Raw genomic sequence first — 26,845 nt, forward strand, 5'->3', positions numbered from 1 at the left:
AGTATATTATTCCTATGTCTGGTTCGAGATCATCATGTTCAATAACACATGACTTTTCATTACGTGTTTTTAATTTGATGAGATTTTCTGTTCTATTTTTTTGGTGCTGATACAGAACGCATATTCAAACCGAGTGGGCCGTGAGATCGTTCAGCGATAATACGATTAAGTAAAAAATAAAGATCGCGTAGTGTGCGGCGCAGTCTCAATTCCCTCAGGTCGCCCATGACCACACCATTCACGAATCGTAGACATAGATAGATTTTTATTGCCATTATATAATCGGTATACAATAAGTACATAAGTCTACCTGAGAAGAAGTAGTCTATGTTGCTCATGAACAGCAGCTATTTCAGAGGTACAACCAGGCCGCTGCTCAGTGCTAAAACTGCTACATCTATAGTCTATAATCTCGCATTTATTATTTTCATGTTATTATTTCCGAAGTTTCGAATACTTTAATGATGTCGTAGTCACAAAGATTCAAATGAAATCAATACAATACAAGCGAGAAAATAATAAACCTTAAAAGATGTTTTAATTACATATACTTGTCGAATGCACAATAATAGAAGAGAAACCTATAATTAAAAAAAATGATCCTTAGAGATAGAAGACAATCAAACGATAGAACCGACCCATTGGTTATCGAATCGCGAAATATTATAACTGTGCCCCCAAACTGCCCGAAAGGACAAGAATGGGTTCAAGGGCAGTGTCGTGAAGTATGGCGTAAGGCTGCTATACTTCCTAAATGCTCCGCTTATCAAAATCTCGTCAAACGATCATGTCGTGACATATCTATTAAGACACTTGGAAGGACACTTTGGAAAAAAAACACATTGTTTCTCGCAGAGAAGATAATATTCAAATATGAATAATTTTGTTTCAGTAATCCAGAAAAAATCAGGAATGGTCTACCAGGTGCAACTGAATCAAGACGCGGCATACTTAAAGTACCGAATCTTAAATGTCCTATAGGTTCTAGATTAGACGCTTTAGGCAACTGCCGTAAAAGATTTCCTTAGGAAGCGCATAAATTACATAATGACATGCTTATTACATTTTGACATAAAATATTCAAAAGGCAAATTTCCACTAAGCGATCACACACTTGAGATCGTAAACACAGAGGCCAGTGTCAACAGCGACTATACATACAAATACCAGGGCTCTGTCATTTGTTCGAAAAAATAAAACGAACAAAATGGTATCGAATTTGCATGCAATAAATACTCTGTGTTCGATTGCCCCCTGGTGGAAATTAGTCTTTGTCTTGTCATTGAAATGTAAATATACTGGTTTTTAATAAAGGTTTCATGAAGACGCAGTTTTTAATACACCTTAATGGCGTTGATGGGCAAATAATCTTACGATCTACCTGATATTATGCAATTTACCAATGCTCATAAACTATCCCGTTCGCGATTTATTCATGGTATTTCGAAGCATACCAAGAAAGAAAAAATCTAAAAAATTTGGTCATCTTTCATCTACCAAAGCAAGCGCACTCCGTTACTTTTTTTTACGATTGAAGCATTACTGGTGGCCCGAAGGCCTTTCCAATTTCACCAGGACAGGTGGGCGAGCAAAGGCTCAGCCAGGAGGGGTGGGATTTACTAACAGCCACCCGAGCACCTCCGAAGCAGACCTAACAACTCAAGAGCAGCTGCTTCGCGAATGAATCTACTACCGGATCGGAATCGTGACTCGCTGAGAAGATTCGGCGAGAAACTCAGCGAGCTGATTCATGGGTTAGGTTGCACGGCGAACTCTTTGTCGAGTTCGACAAGTACGGTTACCGGGGTCCCTAAGCCTGCTCCTAGTGTTAGAGCTGAAGGCGTCTAATGCAAAGCTTATTGGATCTGATGGATCCGTAAGGACGTGTCTAGAGCGTCGACGGTGACTGGCTCCTGCTTGATCAGGATTCGGGGAGTAGTCTTGCGGCGGCAACGATAAGGCGATTATCATGACGCATAGCCTTATCGAAGTACCGTTCCGACGCTGACTTCATGTATTTCTGGATAGATTCGAGGCCCAGGTCGTCGTGTAGGTCAACGTTCCTCACGAACCACGGAGCGCTGACGGCTAACCGGCAAAAGCGGGATTGTAGAGATTGGAGGGTGTCTATGTGTGTGCGGGCCGCGTGAGCGAACACCACACTCGCGTAAGTCATGACGGGCCTTATGCAAGTTTTGTAAAGTGTCACCTTGTTCCGAAGGGACCTTTTACTCCGCTTACAGATCATGGGGTAGAGTCTATCAAGAATAAACGCGGCACGGTCACGGTCTGATTTTTTTTAATTATTCGCCGCTATGGCGAACTGTATCTTTCGGTGTGGAAAGAAGCAGACGTTATCGGCATACATAAGCCCGGTAAACCAAAAAATCATCCGACGAGCTACCGCCCGATTAGCCTCCTCATGTCTCTAGGCAAATTGTATGAGCGTCTGCTCTACAAACGCCTCAGAGACTTCGTCTCATCCAGGGGCATTCTCATCGATGAAAAATTCAGATTCCGTACAAATAACTCATGCGTTCAACAGGTGCACCGCCTCACGGAGCACATTCTTGTGGGGCTTAATCGACCAAAACCGTTATACACGGGAGCTCTCTTCTTCGACGTCGCAAAAGCGTTCGACAAAGTCTGGCACAACGGTTTGATTTTCAAACTATTCAACATGGGCGTGCCGGACAGTCTCGTGCTCATCATACGGGACTTCTTGTCGAACCGCACTTTTCGATATCGAGTCGAGGGAACCTGCTCCTCCCCGCGACCTCTCACAGCTGGAGTCCCGCAAGGCTCTGTCCTCTCACCCCTCCTATTTAGCTTATTCGTCAACTATATTCCCCGGTCGCCGCCGACACGACTGTTTACTATTCGAGTAGAAACAAGTCCCTAATCGCGAAGAAGCTTCAGAGCGCAGCCCTAGTCCTAGGACAGTGGTTCCGAAAATGGCGCATAAACATCAACCCAGCGAAAAGTACTGCGGTGCTATTTCAGATGTTTCAAGAACGAGATAGATATATGTTTATGTGTGTGCCTTCAAAATGGGTGCTATTTATATAAGCAATTGTACGTATAGAACAATATGTCGTGTCCCTACTATATAGGTCTATGACATAGACGCAATTTTCGATTAGTTTCTTTATTGGCGCGGCTTATACCTGCGTCTCGATTAAACGCCTCCGCGTTGATTAAAGCCCATAGATTATACAATTAAATTAAAGCCCATTGTCGTTCGAGAGCCCGCGTCCGAATGTCCGATAGGGTTGGTCGCAAGGCCTCTTTGCGAGTCTTCAAACTCGCATAAGACCTCGAAATACTTAGACAATGGTAACGAGTTTGTGTAAAGAGAGAAGAGCACTCTCTCTCACATTACCTGCTACTACAGTATCAAGCACTCTGAAGTGGAGCACTGCTCACCACGACTCGTCGCTGCTAAGTAGGCATGGCAGCCTCGACGCTCTACAGCAATGAGTCGATCACAATTCTTGCAACGAAAACATGGCGCCGCCTTCTCGATTTCACCGCGTGAATGTCTTGCACCCTATTTAAAAGCCATCTGCCAATGCCAATGATGGCACTCTGCTATCCACTCAGCTCAGATCCGGGGTAGGGCATTGACTGTACGGCATGATGAATTATTCGGTTCTTGTCTATTGTCTAGTCTTTTTTGCGGAGATGAGTGGACGAACTCACTGCTCACCTAGTTTAAAGTGAATACCGGAGCACATAAACATGACAACCTAAAACCACTACCTACCTTTAGACAAAATCAAGGTATCAATTGTATATAGCATTTGTAGCAAATTGTGCAAATTGTAACAGTTATCGCATGCTTTAAGGCTTAAATGCCATTCAGTTTGCTTAAAGTTTAAGCAAACCGATGCATGACCATGATGAGCAATGGCATGCTTGGTTGCAGAAATAGACCATATATTGATACTGGACCGTGCGAACTAACAATACGTTTTGCTACCAGGAAACCCCGTTAGGCGATGGCATTACGCTGGTTTAAGATATAAAACGCTACTGCCAACCCGTATTCGCGTTTGCGACACCCGTGGGATGAGTTCGGGTGGTGCCTAAAAGTACATAAACATTCCATATTTAACAGCAGTTATAGGGGGTACACATAAACCTAATATATTTCACTGAGACACTGACTCCGAATGAGAATCGAAATCAGGCTCCGGGGTATATAGAGTATTCGTGTTACTTAAGAGTTATCTCACCGACCGTTTTAGCTTGTAGTAACAATCACATCCCCAATAGATAATCTATTCAGTTCGTTATCGCATTTACATACATTTTCAGTTCTATACCGCATACCGCATTGCCTTTTGATCAATAACAAAAATACTATTATAATATTTACATATCTGTACCATAATTCTTTTTTTTAAATAAAAGTTGGCTTCTTAAGATACCATGCATAGCCTATTCCGAGATTATAAAAATCTTCAATTATAAAATACATAAAAAAAATGAAAAATTGTATGAAGCGAATTGAGTTGAATTTGATTTATTTGAGACTATAATCGATTGGAATGAACTGAAATGAAACGAGATGTGATGAGATGAAATAAAGTCTCAATAAAATGGTGGTTGTTTACTGTGTAGGGACACAGTTTGTTATGTAAACAAAATTGTTCGTAGTCATAACATGCGGCTGCGCCCGCAAGCTCCGTTGCTTTTTACTTTTTAAGTTCAGTCACGAATAAACTCTCCAAATAACCAGTTATGTTATTTAATTATCTCACTTCCGATAACGCCCTGAACCATTATTGACCAGTATCAAAATAACTCCTAAAACTGAAACATATTAGGTGTACTATCTATGATTGAGACTTCAGTGGATTAAGTCAGCGTCGGAACGGTACTTCGCGACAGAAACGGTACTTCATTCGTCTATGCGCCATGATAATGGCCTTATCGTTGCCACCGTTGAATACTCCCCAAATCCTGCCCACGCAGGAGCCAGCCATCGTCGACGCCCTAAACACATCCTACGGATTCATCAGAAGTAATAACTCTTGCATTAACTGCCTTCAGCTCTAGTACTAAGAGCAAGCTTATGGACTCTGGTAACCGTATTTATCGAACTCGGCAGAGTTCAACGTGCAACCTAATCCATACATCAGCCCGTTGAGTTTGGTCGCGGTAGTAGATGCATTCGCGAAGCTGCTGCCCTTGAGCTGTTAGATCTGACGGACGCACTCGGGCAGCTGTTAGCAAATCCCACCCCTCCTGGCTGAGCCTTTGTTCGCCTCCCCTGTCTTGGTAAACTGGAAAGGCCTCCTTCCTTCATAAAAAAAACAACTTCAGTGAATTTTTTGCAGGAACCTGAATAGCTACGTCCAGCCCCTTTATATGTTTTTTTCCAATTTTGTGAAGTTCCACAGTTCCTAAGCGGTAAATTAGTCACCATTATTACACTTTCAAACCTGCAGAAACACCAAATTACTCAACAAAATATAATAATTCACAGAACTTCGCTGCTCGTGTTCCCGCAAAAAGTGCGTACCGTAGATTTTTTATTTGATTCGTACTCCCGTCCGCGTGTAGCTGGAATAGCTCCTTATGCTATCAGCGAATAGGTAGAAAACGAGAACCGAAAAAAATTATTCGTCCATCAGACAAGTCAAGATTCTTGTGAGTCAATTAAAATCTGGAAGAACATGACAAGCTATAATTTTGTTCCATTATCCCACATTTGCGCACTTTCATAGATGCTAAATGGTAAATAATTTAAGCTATATTATTACACAATGAACTAGAAACACTACGGTACCTACATAGACGATTAATTCACTCTGCTTCTCGCGCTCCCGTCAAAAGTTAAAACCATAGACTACACGTCAATAATTATGAATCAACAGCATAGATAATACTCTATAGCAAGTATCAACAAATTGAATGGATTTCGGATTGCCAAGTGCCAACTAACCAACCAAACAGCAAAGCGCAAACTACAATTTTAAAGTTTTAAACAAAATACAATGGTTGAAATAATATTAAACTTTTCTCAATTTCATTAATAAAAAAATGCTTATAATCTGTAAAACTTATGCGAATATAAATGTAAGATACAATATTAATAAATAAATAAGAAAATAAGAAAGTTAAAAAAATTAATGAATCATGTCGGAAAGAAAAGGCACAAAAGCTCTGGAGTTGTGGTGTAAGCGTTTAATTAAAGATTGTCCGGATATACACATAGAAAATATGACAACATCTTGGAGAAATGGAATGGCATTTTGTGCTTTAGTTCATCATTTTAGGCCAGATTTGATGTAAGTAAACAACTAAATGCTTTAAAAGAAATTAATTAAACCAAATTCCTCATGTATTCTGCTTTCTCTAAATCCAGTGATATGTCGAAATTAAAACCTGAAAATATTTATGAAAACAATCAACTAGCATTTAACATAGCTGAAAAATATCTTGGAATACCTGCATTATTGGACCCTGAAGACATGGTAGATAATGACGTTCCGGACAGATTATCAATTTTGACTTATTTATCCCAATTCTACCAACGCCTCAGTCATACAGGTAAATGCACGAAAAGAAATTCATTTATCCAATATTGAGTACATTAAACAAATACAGGAGGAAATATTTGTTATTCCCAGTTAGTTACACTACATTAGTTACATAGAATCATTAATTCTATACTTAAACTATATTTATATTTAAATTAATCCAATACTAAAATATTATCTAAAGAAACACTTTGCTTAATATTACATTCTTCCTTCTTGATTTTACTAAAACACTTCTTACTTTCAGTGAACACTAAGGTGTCAGAAAATGAATCGAAAGCTTTACCTACAAAAACAACAGAACCACCTGTAAGTTTAATAAAAGTAAACCAGCCCTTCTGAACACAGCTATTTGTGAATGTTTGCTTCTTTACTTTTTTCTGCACTTTGTATTTCTACTCTTTAACTTTTTGTTAATACTTCTTTCTAGACACCAGTAAGATTTGGCAAGACCGGTCTTGATAAATGCACTTCATGTGGCTTACCTGTTTATTTAGCTCAACGTCTGATGGTAGCCCATAAACTCTACCACAGAAGATGTTTCCGTTGTTCAAAATGCTCAGGACATCTGAATCCTAAGAGTTATGAAACAGTTGAAGGATCTGATTTTACCTGTGATAGTTGTAAAAATGATAAAACTCTATCTAAACTTTTGAACAACAACAATGATCAAAATCTAATGGGCATGTTGGCATTCACTGATGTTTTAGATGAGCCAAAACCAAAAGGTAATTTGTGTGAAGATAAAATTAGTTTCAGAGAAAACAAACGACCACAGTCTGTTCTGGGTGAGTTATTGATGAAATATTGTATTAATATATAATTAGGGTGTAGTAGGATGGCTGAAAATCTAATTGCCAATCTGAGGTAAAGTAAAATGAATAACTACTGTCCTCTATGGAGTTGTTCTTTTTACATCTAAAAATATCTGGCCTCCTTTTACATTGGATAATATCAAGCCATCTCAAAAGGTCAGATGCTGCTTATGATTACAATTCAGGATGAGGTATATGAGGAGGGAAATGCTGTAAAGATGTCTATGACTGTATGTTTAACAGTCAGGTACTAACATTGCATTTGGTGTAAATATTCACAATTCATTGCCATAATAAAATGGAAATATATTTTCCTAGTAGTCCAAGTTTTGACCTCTCTGCTAAAATTACTTTCTGTTTACGAAAAATTTCCAATCTGTACGAAAACAGAAAAGAAATCAACAGTAACATGCTTCGTTTCTATCTCTGAGCATCCACATATTTACAAATTTTAACATTACATAAACTAATGATAATCAAGATTAGATCAAACAGAAATACAAGCAAAATTTCATGAGACATAAAATAACTTACAACTTTAGAATAATAACAGGATTGTTAACATTTATTGTAAAGAAACTCACTTTGCAGAAAGGGGACACTAGTGTAACTTCCTTATCATAAAACTTTATTAACTGATATAAATTATTCTTATGAAATATAAAGTTACATTTTATTTTAATGATTCAATCAAATTAAATCAATAAGTAACCCCTTTGCCTTAAAAGATGTAGTGAAAAAACGTGAGTTATGATGAAAGTTATTGTCTTGAAATACCACTTCGAGCATCCCACTCCCTAATAGGCGCGCAAACACCTCCGCCGTTAACCCCATCACTCTCTTTGGCCAACCCATACCGCGGGCCTCGAAAGTCAAATACCTAGGCGTCACCCTCGACAGAGGGATGACATTCCGTCCCCATATCAAAACGTTACGCGACCGTGCCGCCTTCATATTAGGACGTCTGTACCCTATGCTTTGCAAACGAAGCAAACTGTCCCTCCGTAATAAGGTAACTCTCTACAAAACTTGCATACGCCCCGTCATGACGTATGCAAGCGTAGTGTTCGCTCACGCGGCCCGTACCAACTTAAAGCTCCTTCAGGTTATTCAATCCCAATTCTGCAAGATAGCCGTCGGAGCACCATGGTTCCTGAGGAACGTGGATTTCCACGATGACTTGGAGCTCGACTCTGTCAGTATGTATCTACAGTCGGCATCGCTGCGCCACTTTGAGAAGGCGGCACGACATGAGAACCCTCTTGTCGTGGCCGCTGGAAAATACGTCGTCGTCGACTTCGCCCAAAGCACGTCATTACGGATCCTCCTGATCCATTAACGGTGCTTTTAGGAACCACAAGCACCGGTCACCGTCCACGTCGAAACCGTCGCTTGCGACGAAGGGCTCGACGACCGAATTAACCCATAGACACAGCCCACTGCGTTTTTCGCCGGATCTTCTCAGTGGGTCGCGTTTCCGATCCGGTGGTAGATTCTGCGAAGCACTGCTCTTGCTAGGGTCAGTGTTAGCAACACTCCGGTTTGAGCCCCGTGAGCTCACCTACACACGTTAGGGTGAAGCTGAAATATCCTCTCAAGGCTAACAGCATAGGCTAAAAAAAAAACATTGTCTTGAAAAACTAAATAATTATAAAAAAGTTGAATAATTTATTAGAAAACGGAAACTTGACAATATAAGTTTGTCCCTAGGAAATTCTTGTACGCCAAAGTAGTAAAAAGAAAATGTCACTACCAGGCGATTACCTGCAAATAAAAAAAAACTTGAAAATATTTTGGTATTACTTTTAAACGTATGTGTAATGTATGTATTTTCCGTGTGTTGAATTCTTGCTCTTTCCTGTATATTTCTTAGTTTTTCTGGATTGCTTTTTGTTTTGTATTTACTGTGAAAAACGTAAGAATATCTTTTCCATTTAATTTGACAGTACTCAAAATGATAAATGATACTCATGGAGTTTCAAGAATCAACAATAAAATTGAAGAACGCAGAAATTATTAAATTGCATACAACTATTATTATAATGAAAATTTTATGTGTTTACAGACAAAATAAGTATGTTCGAAAAAAATATAGAAAAAGATGTCCCCATAGATAACAGGATGAATAATATTTTAAAAGAAAATTCCACTCAGAAAAATATAGAAGTAAAAACTGAAATACTGAATGAGCATGACCCAAAAGCTGTTCTTGATAGAACAGAGAGTAGTAATAAACCAATTAATAATTTACCTGACGTAGTATACAAAAGTAATGTTAAAAAATTCAATTTCTTACAAACACAACTTTCTGACGGTACCTGCAATGACTCAACTGTTGAAGAGAAAACTTTACCTAAATCTGAACACAAGTTGCAAGAAGATGTGAGTATTGATGTAAAAAGTTTCAACAAAGATGTTGTCCTAGAAAACAGTGAACCATTAATAGTCAATGATTATAACAATATAACGGACGATAGCAGACTAGCGAACAGTGCTAACGTTACACTAAGTAGCACTGAACCGATTTCTGAAGAGCCTATCGTATTAGAACCAGAAATCAAAATAAATGTACCGCCGCGACGTAAAAAGCAAATGGGTCAAGATTTTAAAAAGATATCAAAACCAAAAGACGCACCAAATGTAACACCTCAAGAAAACGAAGAGTATCCTGATCATTTGAATCCATTTTCGGATGATGATGTTGAGGTAAATACAAATATTCCATTCAAAAATCAAAGTATCTTTATTTATAGGGAATACAGTGCCTGTGTCCTAAATACACATTACAATGACCCAACTTATCTCCTCTAAAACTATTATACGTTTTTTAAAGGTAATTTATAAAATATATGTGATTTCTCATTTTTTCTCAAGTAATTTGTGTCTTGAAATGAACTCTGTAATGTAGAATAGAAATAAATTCTAATATTTGCTAAATGTTGTATAGGTTCAGGTCTCCCAAAATCGTTCCAAGACAGTGAGCACTAATCCTTTCGGCAGCAGCGACGATGAAAACGAGGAACTACCACCAATACCACCGATTTCAAAGCAACCTGAAACACTACCAGTGTAAGCACAGTCTTTTATCATCATATTTTCTAGAACACATTAATTACAAGCCCAAACTGTTGAGACTTGTCTTCGCGTTCTTAAAAACAATGCGAAACTTATATCCGTGAACAAAGTCTTTACTTTGAAAACTTGTTTATAATTCATCAAATAAAAAAGAAAAGTGAATAAAAAAAACATTGAAAAAAAAACTACATTAAATAAAACTACAAACTTTGAAAACTTTAAAAACGTTTCAAATTAGGAAATACAATAAATTCCAATCAACAAATAAAAATAAATTTGTCATTAAAATTAATTTTACTGATGATTGTGTGTATTATAAGCATACACCCCTCTGCTTGTTTTTGATGCGAAGCAGACGTGCGTTCCGTTTTAACAGTTCTGTGTGCTTGGTGCGAGTTTTTTAATGTTCTCGATAGCGTAAAAATTAACTCAAATTTTTATGCAGTTAGAGCAGCGCCCCTAGCGGCAAACGTTCCACCTCTATACAATTTTGAATTAACTTTTACGCTATCGAGAACGTTAAAATACTCGCACTCAGCAAACGGAGAACCTTTACACAGTACAAGTGTGACTTCGACCTCATGTCTCAAGATGGGTAGCGTCAGTCGCTTTACTTCAGACGGGCCTTGAACACTTTCGCCCAACTATGCAAATATGTACTTTAGTACAATTATCTATATATATAAAAATGAACTGCTGTTCGTTAGTCTCGCTAAAACTCGAGAACGACTGGACCGATTTGGCTAATTTTGGTCTTGAATTATTTGTGGAAATCCAGAGAAGGTTTAAATATATATGAAATTGCTCGGAATTAAATAAAAATAACAATTTTGTTTTTCCTTTGATGTGTCTCCCGTCGGACGGGTTCCTTTTGTTTGTTTTATGTTTATTTTATACAAAAGCTTAGGTCTTTTATTTATAGATTGAGGCACTACGAAGTCTGCCGGGTCAGCTAGTAATTAATAATTTATTAAATGTCAAAATTGATTACTAACTACATGTCTTCAGAACCCAAAACCGACCGTATTATTCGCATTATACAATGACGCTGTCATGGTGCAACAGGATATGACTTCTTGTCCGTTTCACCATAACGTTTTCAGAGACACCAGGAAAAACAAATTGTGGTTCACTAATCGGCATTAACTGTCATTTGTTATTCAACTTGGATTGTGTAGACAAGGCAGTTTGTGACGCGAAAAAAACGCTGTCATTTTTTTGCCTACCTTAATTTTATTGTATGTCTATCTCAATACATAAATAATTTCTCGTTAGTTGCATTTCATTATGGATGACCAACTTCAATTTCCCCCCATAATTTATTGAAGTAATTGAATGAATACTGTATCAAAAGAATATTAAAAGAAATATAAAATTTAAATCTCATACATTTTTGAACGGTCAGGAACGATGAACTCTCCGTGTGAATTTGCTAACATTAATTTTACAGAAAACGTCTCATAGCCGTCAATCCATTTTGGTCCGACGGAGAAGAACCTTCCACAGACGATGAAATTGACGACTTAAGGTAATCTATACTTCTATACTAATATTATAAAAAGGAAAGATTTGTTTGTTTGTTTGTATTGAATAGGCACCGAAACTACTGAACCGAGTTGAAAAATTCTTTCACTGTTTGGAAGATACACTATTCCCGAGTGACATAGGCTATAATAATCTTTTTTGAAAGAAATTAGGGACCCTTACTAAAACTCCAATAATGTAACCCAAGCTGTTAAAAAATTACCTAAAATATTCTTTAAATCGCGTACCCTGCGAAAACGATTGATGATAGAATAAAATAATGTACTACGACTTTGTAGAACACATTATTATTTACAAAAAGTGTCGCGACAGCATATGTCTGACTGTTATAGTTATGCCGCAATAAGTGTTCTTTGATAAAAAAAAAAAAAAACTTCATATATCGTTGTAATTTTTGTTAAAGACCCGAGCGGAGCCGGGGCGGGTCGCTTGTATGTTATAAACTCAATATATTCATCTTAGCTCTTGGATCTACTACAATAGTGAAAATCATTTTACTGGTGGTAGGACCTCTTGAGAGTCCGCACGGGTAGGTACCACCACCCTGCTTATTTCTGCCGTGAAGCAGTAATGCGTTTCGGTTTGAAGGGTGGGGCAGCCGTTGTAACTATACTGAGACCTTAGAACTTATGTCTCAAGGTGGGTGGCGCATTTACGTTGTAGATGTCTATGGGCTCCAGTAACCACTTAACACCAGGTGGGCTGTGAACTCGTCCACCCAAGTAAGCAATAATTTTTTTTTACATTAAACAGCTCAAAGATGTACAACTCTTCTATGGCGACGAGCACGCCGAACCTGCCGTCGAGCGCGCCTCGACGTAAGAAACAGAAGGCCCCTCCGCCCCCTGTGGTACTGGTTTCAGAGCCGCAACAGCCGGGCACGTCTATGGAAGATGTTGCCAGCCTATCATCGCACAGTTCTTACAATTCTACTGCTAACTCGAGTCACGTAAGTATTGCCAGCCCAATAAACCTGTCGAAAAATCTTAAATTATTATCATTTAAATAAATAAAGAACATAAAGAAAAAAAGTATGTTTTAGCAGTTTTAAAAATCACTGGTAGCGTTTATTTATAGCATTCAAAATAATCTTTATTGAAATGCAGATCTTAAACTAGAATTTGAATTGAGAATTTCTTATGAGCACTCAAATGTATTATTAAAACTAAACAAAAATGTTTCTCACTGTCCTTTATTTATTGCCCGTTTTGATTTATTAAATACAACATTCTTATGTACAGCTATGTAAAAATTACGTAATTGTTCGTTTTGTTCTGCGTTTTCGCATCGTTTAGCCGACTCGGGTGAAGCTATGTGCAGTTGTGGTTTGCACTTTAATCTCCTTTAGTACTTACTACTAACTATAATGAATGTTCACCTATGAGTGTTAAAAAATGTTTGCACAAGTCACGATGAAGCTGTTTTTTTTTTTTTTTTTTATTGCTTAGATGTTTGGTCGAGCTCACAACCCACCTGGTGTTAAGTGGTTACTGGAGCCCATAGACATCTACAATGTAAATGCGCCACCCACCTTGAGATATAAGTTCTAAGGTCTTAGTATAGTTACAACGGCTGCCCCACCCTTCAAGCCGAAACGCATTACTGCTTCAAGGCAGAAATAGGCGGGGTGGTGGTACCTACCCGTGTGGACTCATAAGAGGTCCTACCACCAGTGAAAAAAGTTCGTTCATTAAGTCACAGTTTTCTTATCTTCGACTTACAGAAGTACGGAAAAAGCACTCCAGTGCAGCTAAGGAAGAACATAACGGCATCAACTCCTCCTGACAGCATATCGACGCTGTCCGAACGTGCGGGCTCTCTTGAAAAAGGCGTCGATACATCCGGTCTCGGAAGTAACAACTCTAGTTTAGGTATTAATTTACCTTGTGTATTTTTTTTAAATATTAATAGGTGTTCCAGGCTCTTTACATCCGTGTTACGTCTACAAAAAAATATTACGCTTATGAATTTGTTTAATAAAAATTAACTTAAGTCACTTAGTTCTGGCGAATATCATAACGTTCCTTAGCTACATAGCAAGAACAGCATAACAAGAAGCATAAATTAATAACTCTGCCAAACTGAATGTTGTATACTTACTTATAAAAACTAATCGTGAATATTATCTCGTACAGTTGGGCGACGGACAAAGGGCCCAGCGCCGGGCCTCCCGCTGCCGGAACGACGCGAAGTGAAACTTCAGATGTCCCCAGAAGAGTTGCAAGTGCAGCTCGATCTCCTGGAAACGCAGCAACTCGGCCTGGAGCGGCAGGGGGTACTCATCGAGAAGATGATACGGGATAAGTGTGAGGGTACACAGTACAAATGCACATATTCATATTTCCTGATTGCACGGGTCTCTTGAGGTTGTTGTGCACACGCGGAGCTTCTCGACGGGCGGCCGAGAGTGACACGACATCTCGCCGCTTGTATTCGAAAATCTCTCCCTGTATAAATATGCACCTATACAATTTTTTCTTTGGGAAGCTATGGTTTACTTAATTTTTTTTCAATTACCTCAAACTTTAATATAATCTTCTTCAATATTTAATATCTTTGTTACTTGTAAATTCTTCAAATTACAACCTAAACTGAATTCCCGATTGATTTAAATTTTGTAAATTTCATTAAAATGTTCGATTTTGTTAATTATTTAAATATTTTCAACAAAGTATTTAATATAAACTCAAAGTAATATATTATATTTTTTGACAGGCGACGAGCCATCCTCCGTGCCGCAAGAAGAGGTCGAAGATCTTGTGATACAACTCTGCGAACTTGTCAACGAGAAGAACGATCTGTTCAGGAAACAAACGGAACTTATGTATATGTACGTTAAAAACCTTTATCTGTTTGTACGTATGTGTGATATCAGTCTTTTATGTAGGCAGTATTGCCAGTATCAATCGGCGACAGTCAACAAGTTCCATTAGGTAAACTGCATTTCCGTCTGCTAAATAAGGCTATTTAAAAATATATGTATACCAGGTATGTTGGAAATAATTGTGGTGGAACTATTGATTTCGATAACACGATAACACTTGAGGAATGAAAAATGCATCTCGAAAATGTCCCTAGTGCGATTCAGATCTTTATCAAATATCTTTTATTCTTAATACAATACTTAATTATTACAATAACAAAAAAAATCAACAAAATAGCATAATTTATTAATAATGATTGAACGAACAAAAGAACAGATACATTTGTATACTATAATCTTAATTTTATAAATATATATTTCTACTATTATTATTTTCCAGCCGTCGACAACAACGTCTAGAACAGGAGCAAGCAGATATCGAGCACGAGATTAGAATAATCCAATCGCGTCCAGCGGTCAACCGTATTGACGCGGATAAGGTAATTTATCACTTCAGTTACTGGAGTTAATTCAGCGCTAGTTTATTTTTTATTAAATAGAAGGTTGATCCAGGCCATCCGTCATTAAGTGGTTAAAGGAACCAAAAAACCACAATGCGAATGCTGCCAACTCTCTTGAGACATGAGATCGAATGACCTTTGGAATCGGGACACAAGACATCTTTGTCGCGCAAATACACTTGTTTCGGTGTGGAATTAATGCTATTATTATTAATAACACACAGTAAATGTTGCTTAAATCGGTTAACATTTTTTTAAACATACTTTTTAAAAAAAGTGTTAGTATAAAATAACACTTAAATAAATAGGCGCGTGAAGAGGAGCTGGTCACGCGGCTCGTGGAGATAGTGCGTCTGCGCGACGAGTTGGTGCAGCAGCTGGACGCGGAGCGGCGCCGCGAGCAGCAGGAGGACCTCGCCATCGCGGCATCCATCGCCAGCAAACGAGGTACTCTCGCCTCCAACCTGACACTTATGCGGTAGTGCCGCGTGAACCCGCACCAGCTAGTATCGTAGTCATACACTTATGTTTTTTTGTATTTGTTTTTTTTATTGCTTAGACGGGTGGACGAGCTCACAGCCTACCTGGTGTTAAGTGGTTACTGGAGCCCATAGACATTTACAACGTAAATGCGCCACCCACCTTGAGATATAAGTTCTAAGATCTCAATATAGTTACAATGGCTGCCTTACCCTTCAAACCGAAACGCACTACTGCTTCGCGGCAGAAATAGGCAGGGCGGTGGTACCTACCCGCGCAGCCTTCATCAGAGTCCATGTCTCCGCCCCATATAAGAAGATAGAAAACATCTCTCTATCTAAAGGAATATTTTATACAAATTCTCAGTAACTAGAACTGTTTCCCGAGTGCTGTGACTTGTCTTTCTTTCTAACGATGCCTGTGCAGAATACTTAACGGTAGACAGAGGCTTAGCTCTGCCCCTGACATTGCTGAAGTCCAAGGGCGACGGTGACCACTCACCATCAGGTGGGCCGTATGCTCGGCTACCTACAAGGGCAATAAAAAAGAAATAACTTCATACCGTCCGAATAGCTTGAAAAAATTGCATACGTATCAAGGACCGACGACAACACAATGCAATACAATACATGATAATAATTTTATTACTTCGGTCTATTATTCTGAACAGGATATCAAATTATTATTTTTTAATTTTAAACTATTTATATTGTAGGAAAGTGTCAATAAGGCTGAAAAGCATAGTTTGAAATGCTGTGTGCATCAGTACAATGCAAACTACTTTAGGACCATTTTTTAATGACTATAGATGTAATTTTACAATGGAGTTACAATGGATCATAAAGAACTAATAAGAACGTGACTAGATAAAACTAATACAGGTGAACCCAGTAAGCTATTTATAATTCAAGCCGGACATCTACTTTAAAACTTGTCTAGGTACTTTACTTTAGACATATCTATGTATGCGGTGCCCTAACAAATATTATATATACAATTGACACTCAAACACTCCAACATTGGGTCTCCATTTGGGTAGGGCTTCCAATCTTTCAACATCAAATGAATCCTAAATTTGTAATTACACTTGATTTGAAGATAGGTTATAGCAATAAACAAAGTAACGTTACTTTTACTCAGTACGTATGTAACAGTAAAGTTACTGTTACTCCTGTTAAAATTCTTTATGTTGTGTATTTCCAGCTCAGAGACAAAGCGAATCAAACAGTTCTTCAATCAAATCAGTTGAGGTTGCAGCTCCGAAGAAGAACAAAGTAAAGGATAAAATGAAAAAACAATTCAAAAAAGCAAAACACACTTTAATTTCTAAGAAAAAAGACGATTCGCCTGAACACAAAGAAGAAAAAGAACGTAAGAAATCTAAATAAATAGCAGTTACGCGGATATTGATTGATATTAACTTTTTTTTTGCTTTGAAAGGTACTGAAAGTACTTGCAAGTAAGACTGAATCATTCCACTAAATATTTTTTATTATTGATAAAATGAAAAGTCAATTAGATCTTTAAATATGCATGGCTCTAGTACTCCATTCAATGTAAAAAACAAACTCAGCAAACTACTTTTTTCATTACCCCTATACATTGTTTTTTTTTTAAATACTGCTTGTGTGACTGAGGAAGGGAGATCGACACATTCATGCTATATCACTTAAGCACAAAAATGGAGTATAGATGATTTGACATATATTTAGGATAAATCAATATCGTTTTCGTGCCAGCGTTAGTATATAGTAAAATACATAAAAGAATACATAAATTCATTTATCCGTAACACACCAGATATAATACAAAAGCAACATATAATGAGTCTTATTATATTAATGACCAAATAGTAATGTTGTTTGACAATCTTTTGTTTTGTGTTAAGTATATATTTTATATCATGTGTAAATTAACGTAATTTTTTTTATTGTTATTTTGTGTAGAACAAAAAAATGAATACCGTTATACTAATATGTATAAATTTACTTACTTTTGTACTTAACTAACATAGTATTAATAACATGTTCACAATAATTCCAGTATTATTTGTACAATAACAGTAGTATGTTGTAATACTTATTATTTCTCATTACAAATTATTGGTTAAGTGAATTAATTCAAGTCGAATTTCAAAAGACATTTAACTAATACCATAATATGTATATGTTTATAGTACTTAATCTTATAATTGCAATAATTTTAAATGATTCCCAGAAGCTCGCAATTGTCATTCAACTTTAAAACGCATCGGTATAATGCGCGTATTCTGATAGTCGCGTTACTTAATATAAACAACTAAACACAAGCAACGACCTCACCTCGACCTTTAACTTTGTGTTAACTATTTACTAAAAAAGATAGATATTTACAGTGGTGGATTTACACTAGGGGCAATCGAGGCAAGTGCCCAGGGCGGCAAAATTTTGAAAGTGAAAATCTTTTTTTAGTCTTATCAAGATTGCTCAATATAATTAATTAATTATATTAATTAATAATTTTGTGTTTAACTGATAATTCAATTCATCTATTAAATTTTGAATTACAACTTTGGCACTTTTCATAAAAAATATTAATCAAAATGATTAAATCAATTTATTTCCTTGGACATTTAAAATAATAATCGATTTTTCCATTTTCTGGAATTAAAGAAATTTAATTAGTTTCTTTTTTTTGATGTAATATAATATCATTAGTGAATAGTGCAAAATTTATAATTGTTAGAAAAAAAACAAATATTTATTTATTAGGTTTTTGGAATATATAACATATGATAAAGTTTCTGCAATAAATTAGTTATTTTAATTTTGAAAAAAAAAATATATAAACTATAAGTTTTGGTAAAATTCCAGTATTGGGCCGGATTTTTTTCCGGTGCCCAGGAGCGGCATTAAGTCTAAATCCGGCCCTGGATATTTACATAGATATTTAATATATAAGCCCCCGCTGACCCTGCGACGTAAAGTTGAAGTTTCAATTGTATTGTAGTATTGTAAAAGTCGAAATTCCCTTAAACACGCTCCGAAGTATCTCATAAAAAAATAATTGCAGAAGATACTGTACTCCATTTAATCGCGACCGTGCCTTCAAAGGTAATCAGTGCATACGTCAGCGAAAGAACTGCTCGCACTTGACATTAAATAAAAACAAAGATTTAACTTAAAAGCATTATATGTTGAAATTATATCACATCTTTTAATATGTATATTTCTCATCAATGTCCCATGTATCCTTTAAATTCACTTAACAATTAATTTTGATAAATTAATACAAAATAACCAATTGATATTAATAAGAAACACTCGGGTGTATGAAATTCGTAACAAGATTCGTGTAGCCCATAGGTTGTTTTAAGTAGTTTATTATGACTGAAATATACAGGTAATTTAACTCATATACTGACAAGATAAACTCTAGATATCAGCTTCGAGATTTCATTTATTATCATATAAACAGTTAAAAATTTCCAATACAATTATATAATTTATTTCAACAAACAAGCAGTTTATTTATAGGAATCCGAAAATTTGTCGACGTTTCTGCAATATTTTAATAGTGCAATTTTATATTTCTGTATTTGTAAAACGAATCAGATTGTTGTATGTAGAAACTTTAAAAATACAGTTCGCGACAACGTTTGTAAGACAGCCCGAAGGCTGTGAGTAGCCACTCTATTTATTGTTTTATTGTTTTTGTTTGTAATCTTACAGTAGAAGGGACAAAAAACAACATATCAAATATGAAACGTTAATCTGGAAAAATAGGCAATACTCGGTAGAACTTAGTTATCTATTATTGGTGTGCAGACTCAATAAATGACTTACTTAAACTGTGAACTGCATTATTAAAATTATATTATAAATTATTTACATGTTATTAAATTTAAAAATATATTTTTACACTAGTCTTCTCATAATAGTATATAGATGTGCTTACAATTTATTGCCTAACAAAAGATATTTTCGCAGGCCACAAAATTAAACAATGGATCTTATTTAGGCGAATATTCTCGAAATTCATTATCACAATAATTTTCTATAATATCACTTTGTTTGTACTCTACTTTAACAGATGTCAATTAATTCACAGCCTACATTTAAGTGTCAACACACAACCCAAAAAAAATTCTGATGTTTAAAATGCAATAATAGGCTAATTAATGCCTATGAATAGATAGACAATTAATTTTGACTAACACGAGAAAGATTTTATTGAGGAAACAGAATCCTTTTTATTAATGTGTTGGTACTGTGTGCTTTAATGCGAGCTTTTTGACTACATAAAAGTTAACTCATATTTGTATGGACTTGGAACAGCTTCCCTTCGTTTGCTAGGGGCTAAGCCGCACTAAGCACACTGATGTAGGTACTGTTTAGATCCGCGAATATAGGAATTGGGTCGCATTTTTGTAATCCGCGTATAGTGAAAACGCGAGTGAAGGAAGCGGGAATAAGAATCTTTTACTGTACCATACTAGGTATATAAACACCACTAAATTTCGGTAATTTTGGTAATAACCATTTGACTACTAGTTGAAATCCTGGACATCATTTATCGTTGAATTCCAGGATCCGTGGGTCCAAACTATACTCGCCTAAACATGTTTTTCGTGTTAATCGTAAGTTTCTGTATAAAAAAATGTACCTACCACCACCATCTACCATCCATACCACCACCATCATCATATATTATATTATTATTGTTAGAAAACTGCTAAATTTATAACGTTGTTATACAGCTTGATTGTTAAAAATACAGTTAAGTTACTAGGGTAATCGCCTCTAGTTTTTATTTGTATTTGCATAATTTTTATTATTTAGACAAACGTTTCTCAGCATAATATGATTCCGTATTATAATTCTACTTTTAAACGTAAATATATAACGTACGTATTTTTATGATTTTTAGTACTAAAATTGTAACAGTGTAAATTCAAAGAAACTACAAATAATATACCAACATATGATTTATTCATTTATTTTAAAATTATTCGTTCAAATAACATCAACAAATTGACACACTAACATTATTATACTCACAGATTCAAGACACCAGTTAGGTACGTAGGTAATCTAAGTGCACAAAAGGCACAAAAATAAACTTCGTCAACTACCTATTTTGTTTCTTTCATTTATTAATCCCACATTTCAACTTATCCACTATTACAAACATCAATTTTTTGACTACTCATGAACAAAGGAGAATGATTAGAAAAATAGAATTTCGTCCAAAGGTCGACCACTATACAAACCCATGTAACAAGATAATCCAAAAAATATGGAATAATTTATACCCGACCACAGCCAAGAATATACTGTCATTAAAAGTTAATTTTCAGGGTGGAATTCGGCTTTTTTTTCTACCTATGCTGATAGCCTTGAGACGCTATATCAGTTACTTACCCTAGCGTGTAGGTGCGCTCTCGGGGCACAAATCGGAGGTGTTGCTAACACTGACCCGAGCAAGAGCAATGCTTCGCAGAATCTACCTTCGGAACAGAAACGCGACCCATTGAGAAGATCCGGCGAGAAACTCAGTGGGTTGTGTCTATGGGTTAATTTTAATTTACTCGCCGAACCGGTGCTTGAGGGACCTAAAAGCTCCGTTAGTGACGTGTTTAGGGCGACGTCGACTGTTTACCATTCGATCCACAGGATCGGGTCGGCTTCTTGCGAGTAGTGCCGTTTTGGATATTCATTTTATTCACGTACATACACACATAACATTATTAAAAAAAAAACTGACAAAACCTCGCTCCTCACGTTCCCTTAAAAAACAAAGGAAAAAATTGGGTAACCGTTTTGTGTCGAAACATCTTCTAAACATAATATACAATTTCATTTTACGCTTGTATTAATATCGAACAATAGTAAAAGTCCAAAATAAAACATTTATTTTCATTTTAAAGTTCAAGAGTGTAGTAATAAAAAAAATCTTAGTGTTTGGACGAGACCTTTAGAACCCTGAAATTTGACGCACTTTAGAATGGCAGAATTAAGCACAATGAAGTCTAGTCTCATACCCGATTGGTCACTTCCAGAATAAATACATTTCATAACATAAATAATTTTGGTTTCCTTTTCAAGACCATTTTCTGTAGAAAAAGCATGTTTTTATAAAAATTTAAACTATTGTATTTCTATTTGAACAAAAAAGGTACATTTTTAAATAGATAATAAAAAAATTACCAAATTTAAATGAATCATTTATTTTATTTTTTTGCAGTCTCTCTTTCCAATGTTAACAATCTGCAGGCACATGAAGATCGAACTACACATCATACCATTTTTCGTCGTTCTTGGTGTAAATTTGCTGGGACTGTTGAACCAAACTAAATAGTCGCCTTATAAGATGCACTGTCAAGACACAAGTGAACTGAGCTGTCGCCGAACAGGGAGATTGAATGGGTCTTCATGACCACAGCACACAAATTGTTACACCGATGCAGTGGATTAGGTTCATGCGTCATGCAAGTCACATAAGACTTGCATGATGCAATCTAAACCAGTATGAAGCAACTGTGGCAAATTAAGACAGCAGCTTCCACAGCCTCTTCCAGTTAACCAACAAATGGACACCAGTACCTTGGCCTATTGTTTACAATGATATTTTAGAACAGAAAAGGGGTTCATGTATTGATACGATCACATTTTTATTAATAGACACAGGTGGTAATTCCATTCTATATAGTCAGGTCATAAATTCTGTCACATGTTTAATGTAAAATAATTGAAACAGGTTTATTCATTATGTAACCATTCATATACCAAAATGAACTTAACAAAACATAGATTCTTATGACATTAAAGTTTATTCACAATGACCTCCGTGATTTTGAATACAGGCCTTCAATCTGCGCGGCCAGTCGTCTATCGCAGCACGAACGAGGTCCATGTCAATATCGGCGGCTGCCTTAATCAAGGATGTCTTGAGTGACTCCAAATTGGGATGAGGCTTTGAGCACGCCTTTTCCTCCAAGTGTTGCCATATCTTGTAATCTAACGGATTCAAATCTGGACTGGAGGAGGGCCAGTCTTCGTGCCGGATGAAGTCGATTTCACGCGCCACCAGCCAGTCTTGTGTGCTCTTCGCTCTATGAGCTGGCGCCGAATCTTGTTGGAATACCCAGTGCCTGTTATTGAACATGGTATGAGAAACAGGTTCCACAAGGTTCGTCAGGACTGTATTTTGATACACAACTGCAGTCGTTTTTACACCTTTCTCACAAAAATGTACCTCTGTTAAGCCCCAATAAGAAACTCCCAACCATACCATGAGCGAGGATGGAAAATGACCTCGTTGGACACGCGGAATACGGTTGCTCGCTTCTTCACTACTGTGTGCGTACACCTTATCATTTTGTTTGTTGTAGCTCTCTTCTACTGTAAAAATTTTTTCATGCGAAAAAAGAATTTCCCGATATTTTTTTCCCGCGTACCGCTTCAACAAAACGCGGCATCTCTTCAGTCTCAGGTCCATTAGACGAGCATTCAAACGATGTCCTGTTTTTCTTCGATATGCCCGAAACCCTAAGTCTTCATTTAACACCCTTTTCACCGTAGTTCTGCTTAACCCCATCTGAAGGGCCAACAGTTTCTGCTTACGTTTGGGATTTCTTTGAATTCGCGCCTTCACAGCTTTTATCACTGCTGGAGTCCTAACAGACCGAGGGCGACCACTTCTTGACCTGTCATCTACACTAGAGTCTTAATTGTATCGTTTGATGGTACGATAAACGAATCTTTTGGTTATATTCAAATTTTTCAGTATGTTAAAAATTTGAATTGGCGCGTAACCGCAACGATGCAACGCAATAACTGCAACACGGTCTTATTTAAGCGTCCACTCCATATTTAAAAATGAGTAAAATTCTAAAAGTATACATTTTTATTTTCATGAACAATTCGAAATTCGAATTCAATAAACTTTTTTGTGGCCAGCATTCTAAAAGAAAAGTTTTTACTGTGTGACAATACTTATGACCTGACTAGGTATTTTAGTGTTTACTTGTTGGCCACTCATAGAGTATGAGCAGAGCAGTACTTCTTACCAATCTAATATGAAGATAGCAATTATTGCATACTAAATTTATTGTGTGTTAGGAAGAGTTGTCTATTTCAATACGTAAATTTTCCTTTTTTAATTTTCCTATCCTGTCTCTGAGGTCATCATTTTTCTTCTTTGAAGTTATAAACTTGCGCAAGTCATTGTGCTTCTGAGGACTGTTATTTGTGTCTAATCTTGACCAAACGCTACTTGCACTTTTTGTTTGATCATTAATTTTCTGCACTTGACTCCTAAAATTATATCCAAAATTTCCAGAAACTTCATCACTTGAATTACTATCATTAGAGTACTCTAGCCTTTCACCTAACCGTAACTGAACACTTGATTTGGGTTCTGATGTATGATACTTAAATTTATCTGATAGTTTTGATGCTTCCCTTTTTATATAATTACCCTTAGAATTTGCTACTTGTATAGATAATGGAGAAAATTCATTTATGCTTTCTAATCTACATTTGATTAGACGACGACTCTTTTCTTGTTTTTTTTCTTCATCATCAGCATGCATCCTCATCCTCGGTACCTTTGATTTAGCTTTCCATTCTGAATCTGAATTGTCATATTCAGAATCAACAGAGCTTTTTGTTTCACAGACTCTCTTTCCAAGTCTGGATGCTAATCTACTACTTTTAACTGGTCTGTTTACATAATTATCCTCTTCATCACTCTTATCTGCCTTCTCATTTCTAGATTGCTGGTATTGAAAAACTTCTTGATGATCATATACACCCCACGATTTACACAAATCACCCCAAGGATTTTTTAATGCTGAATCAATTCTATTTTTAACTTGCCTGCCTTGTCTCCTATTTGTCAATTTTTTATCACTATTAGTAGCATATCTTATCAAAATCATTTCATTTTTAGGATGATGAACACCTTGCCTCCAATGATGATTTTTATCAGAAATCACAGCTGACAAATTACCATCTTTGATTTCATGAGAATGAGCTAGTAATGCTAATGCTGCTGAAATATGGTCTTGACAAACCACATTGCCTGAAAAAATATGAGTAACTTTATTAGTTATTAACATTTTTTACATTCATAACATTAACAGTGATACTTTTTATTGTCCTTATAGGCAGACAAACACATGGACCACTTAATGATTAGTAGTTACTTTTTCTCATAGACTTCAGCTATGCCAGGGAAACAGCCAAGCTACTGCCAAGCCTATAAATTTTATAAAGATGTATCCATATATGTTTGCACAAAAACCATTTTCACCAGCAGAAGAACCAGCTTATTTGGGCCTATAGCAAGCTTACTTGGTAGCCACTTGACAATGTCAATGCTGAGGTCTATGATCATGAGTACCACTCACCATTAAGTGGATCATAGTCTCTGAAAGATGCTTTATAGAAACTGAAATACATGTATTACATTCTAAGTGATTCTTGTGTTTTTAAATAATTTTTACTTATTTAACTTTGCTTACTGATTCAGATATTGGCCTATTGTGGTAGAATATTAGTAATATGCCCATAGTAGCCAAAACCTCTCTTGTGAAATAAATTACAATTAATCTGATTTCAACACATTTTTATAATTTAACTATGATGTAAAAAAAAAATTTGCGATTGCTTAGGCTTTGAGGAGGCATAGGCTTCCCCCAAACTGAATGTAGTCCTACAGTGACTTCTGTGGGCTGACAGAAGAACAAAAACAGATTCTTGTACTTCATGTCTCAATAAAATTGTGGTTTAAGATTTTTTACTTTGTGAGATTACAGCAACCAATTACAGAAATTCACTTTTTGTTAGTATTTAATTTCCATTAATAAAAGTTAATGAATTTTATGTAACAATTATACCTACATGATGTGTCATCAATCCATTCCAATGAAAGTGGTTTATAATCTTCTAAGTATTGAAATATTTCCTTTGTTGTCAGCCCATCCACTCCATTTAAATGAATGGTATCAAAACGTATGTGCCTTTCATTGCCACTTTGTATACCACAATTTTCATAAAGTTCATCTATTTGCTTCTGAGTTATCGTATGTGTTCCAGTTAGATTGAGGCCAAATCTTTTAGCTCTTTCATCTAGTTTTGCAGCATCAACTTTTTCAAGCTTCTGCACTACAAGGCCATTTTTTTCAGCTTTGAAAACCTAAAATAAAATATAATACTTTGTGTTTATTAACTACATCAAAAAACATGCCCAAATTACAGTAGGTACATAAAGTTTGTTGCGTCACACATCATTATAAAATATGTATTCGGTGTCATATTGTGATCAGAATCGCACCAATCAATTCTAATTATGTATCTATTGACATTTCATCCTCATGTTTTAGTTATAGAGCACATTTTCAATAAATAACAATGCAATTTATCATAAAAACAACTCACGCGTCCAGTGAGCTGCTTATAATTAAACAATTATTACCTATTTTATATTGACATTTGTAGAGATTAACTAAATTAATATCTACCATAGTACAATCATCATGCGTTGCTTGAAATGGGTCGTCGACGTCCATGTCATCTATAATCATCGAATTATCATCACTCATCTCGCCATCTTCTCGTTCCATTTTTTTCTGTCACTTCTTTAAACTTAGAAAATAAAATTCACCTGCTTTTGCTCAAATCTAAAAACTGTATAAAATTTTACAATTTCACAGTTTTCGCTTCAAGCATAGATCATAGATAACACATAATATTTATGATATGGGTATGGGCCATGGAATGGATGGAATTATGGACTTATTACACTTGGCTGAATGTAGTCGACTGATTTCGGAAGTTTAGATTCTGATTACAGTTCTAAATTCAGTTACTGAATCAATTGTCAGTTTAAGCGTAACGAAGTTGGACGTGTCGTGTGTGTACGAGGATCACAGAACACTATTACTTCTAGCGAAGACGAGGATGGCCCCAGTGTTGTCTAGACAACAAAAAAAAAAGTTTTTTGTTTTTG

General features: G+C 36.2%; 2 protein-coding genes across 4 annotated transcripts; one reads left to right on the forward strand and one right to left on the reverse strand.

Annotated features, from left to right (window-relative positions):
• The first annotated feature begins 5,886 nt into the window (after nucleotides 1-5,886).
• On the forward strand, nucleotides 5,887-20,966 carry MICAL-like (protein). 3 transcript variants are annotated; one of them, XM_028185627.2, is made up of 14 exons: nucleotides 5,887-6,299; nucleotides 6,377-6,561; nucleotides 6,799-6,860; nucleotides 6,982-7,339; nucleotides 9,432-10,072; nucleotides 10,314-10,435; nucleotides 11,892-11,969; nucleotides 12,740-12,935; nucleotides 13,710-13,857; nucleotides 14,122-14,298; nucleotides 14,702-14,816; nucleotides 15,250-15,349; nucleotides 15,679-15,817; nucleotides 17,054-20,966. In XM_028185627.2, the coding sequence occupies exons 1-14, from the start codon at nucleotides 6,148-6,150 to the stop codon at nucleotides 17,236-17,238; spliced, it is 2,658 nt and encodes an 885-aa protein (XP_028041428.2). In that variant the 5' UTR covers nucleotides 5,887-6,147; the 3' UTR covers nucleotides 17,239-20,966. The 3 variants fall into 3 exon arrangements, with proteins under 3 accessions (XP_028041428.2, XP_089586629.1, XP_089586628.1); XM_089730503.1 differs by having other exon boundaries at nucleotides 10,320-10,435; XM_089730502.1 differs by having other exon boundaries at nucleotides 14,122-14,292; nucleotides 17,054-17,266.
• Nucleotides 20,967-22,042: 1,076 nt separating this feature from the next.
• On the reverse strand, nucleotides 22,043-26,774 carry LOC114251386 (uncharacterized). The gene is made up of 3 exons (XM_028185620.2): nucleotides 26,358-26,774; nucleotides 25,738-26,032; nucleotides 22,043-24,916 (listed from the first exon to the last, which is right to left on the reverse strand). Exons 1-3 carry the CDS (start codon nucleotides 26,457-26,459, stop codon nucleotides 23,949-23,951), a joined length of 1,365 nt encoding a protein of 454 aa, XP_028041421.2. The 5' UTR covers nucleotides 26,460-26,774; the 3' UTR covers nucleotides 22,043-23,948.
• Between the last annotated feature and the right edge of the window lie 71 nt (nucleotides 26,775-26,845).

Source organism: Bombyx mandarina, chromosome 10, assembly GCF_030267445.1.
Source record: "Bombyx mandarina strain Sakado chromosome 10, ASM3026744v2".
NCBI lineage: Eukaryota > Metazoa > Arthropoda > Insecta > Lepidoptera > Bombycidae > Bombyx > Bombyx mandarina.